Genomic DNA, 9,092 nt, shown 5'->3' on the forward strand with positions numbered 1-9,092 from the left:
AAAGAACGAGCATTGCCAGCTGTAAAATATAGTTAAACAAATCGCAAATGGTAAAGTTACGCCAGCTGTATGTAATAAAGATACCATATTTTGCGAAAGCTATTCGTAGGAACTTAAATTAAGTAAATTCGCCGCTAGATGCCACTTATCAGAAAACTTAAATTACATTCCAGAGGGAATTACAATCCATAGAGGACGACTGATAATAATTCATGCAAGTTTTTATGTGAAATTCAAAGCAAATTCAAATCAAAAGCAATTAGCAAGACATCTGATAAGATCCAAATGAAATTAAACGAAAGTCAAACCCAAAATTATTGAATAAAATTTTCAAATAAATCTATTAAATAAAATTTCAGTTATCGAAAATTTAATAATAATTTATAGTTATCAAATATTTAAAGTGTAAAAAATTTTTAGTGTATTTAAAAAAAAAAAAATATATTGGAAAAATTTTTACAAGTGTTAAAATATATGTTTGTATCAGAACGTGGCGTTTTGTCCCAGAACAATTTTGGAATTGGACTGCATCATTTTTATGACCAATCCCCTTATAAAGCCCTTTTCAAACCACTCGTTCTATGGAAAAAATTTCAATATTTCAAATAGCTCGAGAAGAATCGCTGATTAGTAGGATTTCGGCAATGTGATGCAAAGTGGGTTGCAACGATTTATTGCAACACTTTCTGTACAACCGCTCCTTTATAAGCTAATACCAACTACTGTTTCATTTGTTGAAGGGAGAACGCGGCAACAATACATAGTTGAATAATAATTAGGTCTTTGAAAAGAAGATTAATTTTAATATATTTGCAACCTGTCCGTTCACGTTTCGAGTCCTTCCATAAATAGACTGGCTTTAGTAGGAAACAAAATGTAATCGTTGAAAATAATTAAATAATTATATTAGGCGAAGTTATGTAGCGTATCTAATCTTATCCAACTACGCAACTCAAAAAAAATGTAAAAGAAAAAAAATAAACGAAATAGTCATTGCAAAATTTTTCTCAATTGAATTTAATCGCATCCTGATTTATTGTCAATTTATACGCAACAATTTAGCGCAACTTCTTAAAGAAGCTCAAAGTGTTATCATACTAAGATGTTAAGTTGGTTATACCATCATCCTTACGACAAAAATAACAGAGCTTACGACAAAAATAATAGCCTAATGGAAATACTGAAAATACTGACACGAGTATTTTTTTAAATTACGAAAGTGCCATATTAAAATTCTTCTGCACTTTATGTAAACAAAAAACTAGTTTTACGATACATAAGTTAGTTAGTTTGCGCTAATTTCACATAATTCTCTTGCTTAACACATGTCTTGAAAAACACAGTAAAAGCATTGCTATACAACGTTCAACTTTTATTTGGCAACGATTTCTCGCAACTGATATTTTCTGTTTGTAGAACCCATTAATGTAAAAAATCAGCTAACGTCTTTTTGTGAAATTAAAACCAATTCGCAAGCTCTCCAACAAACATTGAAATAAATTGAAAAATTACAAAAGATTAAAGTAAACTTATCAAAAATTATTAAATAAAATTCTAATTCTAATATATATCTATTTATTAAAGTGAATAAAAAAGATTTAACTACAATATTATTTAATCGTGTAAATATTTTACCAATATAATTCTAGTTTTGGACAATGCACCAGATCATCCTCGCGAACTTGAAACTATGCATCCAAATATAAAAGTCACATTTTTACCTCCCAACACGACGGCTTTGCTTCAATCTATGGGCCAAGCAATAATCCAGGCCTTTAACCTCTATTACATTAGACGAACCTTCAAAATCATATTGTATAATATGGAATGTAATCCTGATATGAATGTTATGGAATGCAGGAAGAACTTTTTAGATGTACAATTGTATTTATCAAAGACATTCATGGGCAACGTTTAAGCTGTAACGAGAATTGAGCATGGAGAGTTAAGCAAAAAATCGTTTTTGAAAACAGGTCCTAATAGTCTGCAAAGTGATGATAACGACAAATTAAAAAAACATGTAAACAAATGGGAAAAATCTCAAGCTGCAAGTGGGCAAAAAATTCATATCATCGCAGAAGAAGTAGATGCGTTTGTTGGTGCCACTGCATATGCGTTCCCTCAAAAAGATAAGAGAACAATCTGAAACTCATAGGCAGCGAGTGAAAAATGAAAAAAAGAAAACTAAACAGGAACGCATTAAACAGGCGCGTGAAAATAAAGTCAGACCGAAACAAGGCTACAAAGTGGAAAAAGATGATCTAGCATCGTTATTATTTCAGAAATAGCATCGAAATTATTGGATAATCGAACCAGTGCAGACAATAGTACGATTAAACAGGCGAAACGTACCAAAATGTAAACTGAGTGAAATGAATAGTTATTAATAAGAGATTTAGAAAACAACCTCATCTTGTCATCTTTCTGCAAGTTTCTTTTTGTTCACCATTCATGGTGCAGAGTATACTGAGTTTATGTGGACGGTCGTAACACCCAGAGGAACTTTTGAGAGACCCACCTCAAATTGTACCGAGATTGAATACAAGAAAATAAAACTGACACACGGACAAACACTCACTAGACCCAGTGGCGCAAAATTAATGAAAAATTAATATATATTAAGACAGTCTATTCAGAAAATCATTCTGAATTGCTTGGCATGACAAAAGTGATTCTTTCTCAACTTCATATCGTTCTTGCATATATCCAAACAAACTTTCTATACCCTTACCATAAAGAACGTAATTAAAACAAAAAAATGTTGATCTTTTTGTTTAGTTTTTTAATAATGAATAATTAATTTATTATTTTAATGTAAGAAACAATTTAGTTAGTTTTCATCTACGGCCACCTCCATATGATCTGTATCGAATACCAATAAATTGATTCTTAAACGGGTGCTTTCCGCGTTGAGTGAAATTAAATGTAACCGCCACTGGGCATCCTACGACTACCGGATTTTTAGCCAAAAATAAACAACCAACCTTCAGCATTCTTAAATTGTATCCATGATCTTATACTACTGGAATCAACATCAGGCAGAGATTTTAATTCATCTGTTCAGGTATTCTTGTAATCAAATCGGACCGCTCTCTCGATCATCTTCCACATAGCATCTTATTTTGACAAATCATAAGAAACAATATTATAATCTTTTCTAAAATGATATAAAAATTCAAGATCGGGTGGAGATGTTTTTGAACCCATCCGTATGGAAACTGAATCTTTACATGATAAGAAGAGGTAGTTTTCAATATCTTTTGGCGAAAATTCGTTCATTATAATAATTTGACATAAAGCTTAACATTGCATTTAGCCAAATTTTTTCTTGCTTTCCATTTGTAATATTGGACGCATACAAACAAGAAGGTACTCCATATTGTGTTTGTAGTTTGCAGACAAAAAAGTAACGTTTAAGTAAATACCCTGCACATTGTTTGTGGAAAAAATTGTACAGACACATGTGCATACGTATATAGTAAATATTTTGCATTATTTTCATATTTTTTCATATTTATTGAAGCAATTTTTATTGATATACTCATATTCCTTTCCTTTTTTTCTCTTTCATATTACCACTTAAGGCCAGAAATCCCTTGCGTTATTCTAATTAAATTATAATAACTAAATCTCTACTGAGATACTCATGTTACTCATGTTACATGCAGACAAGCACGAAATCAAAGTGAATTACTTTTAAATTTGTTGTTGGTTGTACATTTGTGCATAGAAGAAGTAGTAGTAGTAGCCATTTGCAGCTAGGTTAATAGCGTTGCCAGGCATGATGTTGTATCATCTTGATCGTTTCTTTTAGTCTAAAAATTTAATTCATTAGTCTAAAAATTTTATTCATTTGTCTAAAAATATCTTGTGTTCATTTAAAGTTTACAGGGTGTAAATATATACATTTGTATATATATTCAAGTGGATTAGGTTTCTTATAAAGCTTGTATTAATAATTAACTCATATAAATCGTAATTAGAAAATTGTTCGTTATTAATAAAAAATGCATTGAAATATTGTGCCTTTTTTTAATCGTTCGCTTTGTGTGTATGTATTCTCAAGGATTTGCTGTGAGAGAGATGAATAGCTCCGTCGGATAGCTGTTTTTTATTAGTAAGATAAGCATTTGAACAATATATTTGATTTACGTTCCTGAAATCGTTTGACCGCGATCTGGAGAAACTCATCCAGTAGACGATTATTTGCCAGAGCGATCACATCCCTCAAAAACAATGACATTCCCTCGTTTACTGGCTGAGCTTGTACCCACGCCGTTTATTTCGTTCTTTTTTTTTTGGGGGGGTTTATTTAAGGCAACTGTAGGGAAACCTTTGATTTATGAAAAGAGAATGTTTCGTTTACCTTATAAAACAATAAAGTTTCATATCTTCGATCTACTGCTGTTAAATCTGCGTAGGTGATAAGATTTCGAAAGATGGTCCTATATTTAATTTTTAAATAGACAATTATTTATTTTTAATTGGTTTATTTTTTTTTTTCAAACATTTTCAGGTTATTACATATATATATTTTATACGTATTTATTATTATTTATTGTTTTAATTTATTTAATTTAAGTATATATGGCCATCATAGCAAACAAAATTTTTAGTCAGTTGTTGAGGAGGTAGGACTTGCATGTTAGAATACAAAAGACTGGCAGCTAGGCTGACGGAGACAACGGGGCGGTTAGTGACGGAACAAACAGTTGCACGAAAAATTAAAGTAATTAGAAGTTAATTGAAGGATTTAAATAGTAGTAGGAGTAGCAAAATCTCAAGGTTGGGAGATTACTTATGGTATGCTAGGGAATAAATATGAAATAAGGGAAATAGGACCCCAAAAGCAGTAAAGTAAAGTTAATTCAAATATTTTGCAAATATATAATTAAATTCCTTATTGACATCGTTATTTGTGTTTATTTTTAGATAAAAAGATTAAATGCCGCCCATCGCCTCAAATACAAAAAAATTCGCTGTTTATCCTTACTTATTATTATGTATAATTTATCCACTTTTTTTTTATCTCTTTTTAGATTAAAAAACAAGCATACGCGAGTAAGGAGCAGGAATCATTTTATTTTTTGAAAACAGAAATGGCTTCAGATTATATTGTATTGTGGCAGAATTCTTCCGCCGATCGGATCCAATTTTAATACCAACCTGTGTGCAAGAACATCTAATTTTGTTGATTTGATGGCTTTTTTTTTGCGATCACGGGAATTTTTACCAAAGACATTACTCCGGCAGACAGACAGACAGAAAAACAGACGGACATGCTTCAATCGGCTTAGAATTTGATTTTGATTAAGAATATACATAATTTGTGGGCACTCGATTCTTCGCTTAGAACAGATAATTTGAAAAAGAACATAGACTGCTTTTTATTTATTCATTTATTTATTAATTTTTTATTTATTTACACGTGAAACGCAACTAAAATAAATGAAAAATCGAGTTCAATAGACTCTTGGAAGTAAATCTTATTAGTATTAAAATCTAGTATCAAGTGTATAAGAAGAAGTAAAGGAAAAAAATAAAGAAAATAATAATTCATGCATAAATAAATCAAAGAGTAAAAAATAAAAAAAAAGCTTGTACCCAACTAGGACAGAGGCGCAGCCACAACCAGCAGAGACCCAAATTACAAGTGAACGAAATTGAAGTGTTGCTTTGCGTTTGATGGGACTTGAAGGGAATCATGCATCTGAATTTGGTCACATCTGAGAGCAAGCGTCTGAATTTGTTTACCATTGAGAATAATTCAAAGAGTTCAATTTGTACAATCACCTAACTCTATTCTCCGTTCTTCTTTATAGTTTTATCAAAATTCAATTATAATTTCCTGCATGTTTAACTGGCTGTTGTTTGTTGTTGTTGTTGGAATTAGAATTTTTTTGTGCAATTTTTCGACCTATTTTGGCATTTTCTTTTCGTCTCTTAATTTCAAGGTTTTCAATATTTCATTTCAAGGACAGCGTTAGAATATGAAAATTCCAGAGGTGTGTTTTTGATTCCAAGGAGTTCGTAAATACCATGAAAGCTGCGGACGAATGGTTTGCATCTTGGAGTAGTTTTGTACACTTAGAGGTCACGAATTTATGAATGAAATTTTATCACTTAACGTTAAAAGACAATTTTTAAAAGCGAACAGAATCATTCATTTCAACTTATATTTTACCTTTGATTTATATCAACTTTGTAACTCTTTTGCACGTTGTTTACAGAAAAGAAGGTGAATAAATATACAGAGAAAATTGAAAATTAATATATAAAGATGAAAATAATGAAAAAAATAGTTTTCATCGTTTTAATCAATTAAACGTTTCGTTTATGTTTGCGATGTTGTTTATCTCTTATTTTATCGCTTATTTTTGGATTTTGGGGAAACACGTGCTTAGGAATTGCTTATCCAGGCACTCTCATGTTTTTTGTCCTTTCGTTTTTTAAGTCACGTCGAAAAAGCACTGATAGTTCGTACCGTGCACAAAATATTTTAAACTCAGATATAACATAAATCAAAACAACTAAGAACGTTATAATTGGGGAAGGCTGAGCATTAGACGCCTCATACCACTTTGCCTGATACAATTAATCGCTCGTTTTGGTATTAATTCGTAAAAAATCACACATCATTTTCATGCAAAATCATAATTCCGAAGAAGATCCTCGTAAAATGGTCAATACATCACATGATGTGGATAAAAAGTGTCGCAAACTCAATTTCCTTTCTAAAAATTCTATTATTTTTCACTTGCTGTCGTAGAAAACTAGAAATTATACTTTATTTTCATATGAGCAGGGCTTGCTTTTCGTAATAACCCTTTTATATGTTAAGGTGTAAAAAGTAGACCTATTTTATCCAAACTGCTTGTTTTCGATTACCTCTGGCAATGTAATGTGTAATGTGATTAAGAGGGATAGTTTACTTATGCTCTGTTAATTTTATTTCTTTGCATTATGAAAAAACAAAAGTAAGTATGCATGTGGTTGAATGTCTACCCTACTAGTTAGTTGGATTAGATTGCATTTTTTTTTTTAAATTTCTTTCTCTTAGTTGTTACGAGAGGAAGTAAAAATCTCGCAAATGTACGGCAATTTGCGTTGACAATCAACAGTTAGCCAGGTAGAGCGAATAGTCAAGGCCACACAACTAGCGTTGATCAATTGTAAACTAAAATTAGAAATTTTTTTTTTTATAAAATTTAATGGATCACCCTTCCTTTACTTTACAAATTTTACCTTGCTTTCGGACTTCCTGGTTCCCATGCACGATATGGAATTCTGTCTAAGCTTTCGCCCATTGAATTGAAAAATTCCATTTTATTTGGCGAGCGAGTACGATTATATTGTAAATCCACATAAGCTAAATGGACTCTCTCGGTTCTATTATTATTTTGTTGAAAATGTTGTTGATTATGCTCCTTAAGTAATTTACTTAAGAATTTTGTGCGCTTTTCGGAAGCCACATGAGCCAAAGAGACACAGGATTCTGCTGTCGTATGAAAACAATTTAAAGAAGCATTACGAAAACCTACTGGATCCGTATTAAGAATGAAGACACCAATCTCGGGTACACAAATATAATTAGTGGCAACTATATAGAAATTAAAGTTTTTTGTTTATCAAGTTTTAACATTTTTAGCTTTGTTTCTTTACCTATCGGCTGTTGATATAATGAAAAATAATTGAAATTTATGTCACGGACGAGCGTGCCCATTGTCACATTCTCCGGACACTGTAAGACATGACAATTGAAATACAAATGCACTAATTGCCAATGACTTTGCAGATTCCATGTAAAGTTCCTTGCAACTGTATTAAAACGATTAAGAAAGGAATCCTTAATGTTAAAAAATTACCTTAAAAAAACTGAATTTTTGTTTCAATCATCAACACATTGGAAGGAAGGAAAGAAGTGTAGGAGGAGCTTACTCAACTAATTTTACTCCACTTGCGGTTAACTTAATCCCTTTTTTTAATACTGCTCGGTGCACAATCATTTTATAAGCTTGTCTGTCCGTCAGTCCATCTTCAATCTACAGGGCTGATTTACTACACTGACATGTTTCTTGTTCAAGGACGAACGGTGGATATAATTTCACTGTATATGTAAATAATTGTGGGATCGTGTAAAATATTTAAATGGTGGGCCAAGGCTTTCTATAGTGCTTTTGCTTGTTCATTAATTAAAGAAAGTCTTCTTCTATACTCGCCAACTACGAAGACCTACATATTTTTGTACACAGTAACGTAGGTTAAGTGATTTTTTTCTTATTTTTATATCCACCACTGTAAGATGTGGGTGTACTCATTTTCTCTTTATCCGAAAAGAAGCTTCAGAAACTCTATAAAGTATATATATTCCGACTTGATTTAGCCACGTCTGTCTGTCTGTGTATCTATGTGTTTGTTTGGTGTTTGTTGTTGGCACTTTGCCTGTCGCAAAAATGAAGATATCGACTTCAAAACGGGCAGAAACCCTGGAAGAAATTGCATGCACGTTGTTATTGAAAATGGGCTAAATTGATTGGTGAAGAAGCCAGCACTGTAGCTTAAACTGAACGCACCTCCATTTTCATATAAAAGAACTTGAAGAGTAGAATGCGAAAAGCATAGTAGTGGCACGAATAATGTGTTGTGGCCCATTTACAAACGCTATTCAAAAGTGGTTTGTATCGGCCCACTTCTCCTATATAATGTCTTAATTTGAAAAGTCGTAGATGAACAACTGTAAGGTGGTATAGGTTATTTAGTACTGAGCCGTGGTCCAGTACAAATTTCTTAAATTTACTTTGTGCCTGACAGGTCAACTAAAGAGCAATGTACTCACCCTTTAGCGATCTTTTAACAAGACTTTCAGATTGATAATTTAAAGCTAAGCCTTTGTGTTGAAAAGCCAAGTCAATGCATTCCATTAATGTTTGGGTATTGTCGGCGTATATAATAGGTTGTATTGATCTCTTCTCCTTTTCGATTAATGAAAATTTCCGATAACAAGTAGGAAAACAATCGCAATGGCTTTCCTGACTTGGAATGCAGCCGAAACTAGTTACGGTTATAAGTAAATCAAATGTATTGAAATACAT

The 9,092-nt window shown here is 31.9% G+C and overlaps 1 protein-coding gene across 1 annotated transcript; it reads right to left on the minus strand.

Moving 5' to 3' along the window:
- Positions 1 to 7,056: 7,056 nt before the first annotated feature.
- Positions 7,057 to 9,092, minus strand: LOC119641010. Its single transcript, XM_038039430.1, has 4 exons — positions 8,837 to 9,092; positions 7,663 to 7,818; positions 7,246 to 7,600; positions 7,057 to 7,177 (listed from the first exon to the last, which is right to left on the minus strand). The coding sequence occupies exons 1-4, from the start codon at positions 9,090 to 9,092 to the stop codon at positions 7,057 to 7,059; spliced, it is 888 nt and encodes a 295-aa protein (XP_037895358.1).

The sequence above is a fragment of the Glossina fuscipes genome, unplaced genomic scaffold (assembly GCF_014805625.2).
Source record: "Glossina fuscipes isolate IAEA_lab_2018 unplaced genomic scaffold, Yale_Gfus_2 133, whole genome shotgun sequence".
NCBI classification, from domain to species: domain Eukaryota; kingdom Metazoa; phylum Arthropoda; class Insecta; order Diptera; family Glossinidae; genus Glossina; species Glossina fuscipes.

Bases quoted from the DNA above. Each gene is read 5' to 3' on its own strand.
- LOC119641010 (XM_038039430.1), bottom strand. From the start codon at position 9,092: ATGTATTTCAATACATTTGATTTACTTATAACCGTAACTAGTTTCGGC. The intron at 7,819-8,836 runs GTGAGTACATTG...GTTTTAATACAG, and splicing joins TGTTAAAAGATCGCTAAAGG to TTGCAAGGAACTTTACATGG. The intron at 7,601-7,662 runs GTAAAGAAACAA...ATTTCTATATAG, and splicing joins ATTATATCAACAGCCGATAG to TTGCCACTAATTATATTTGT.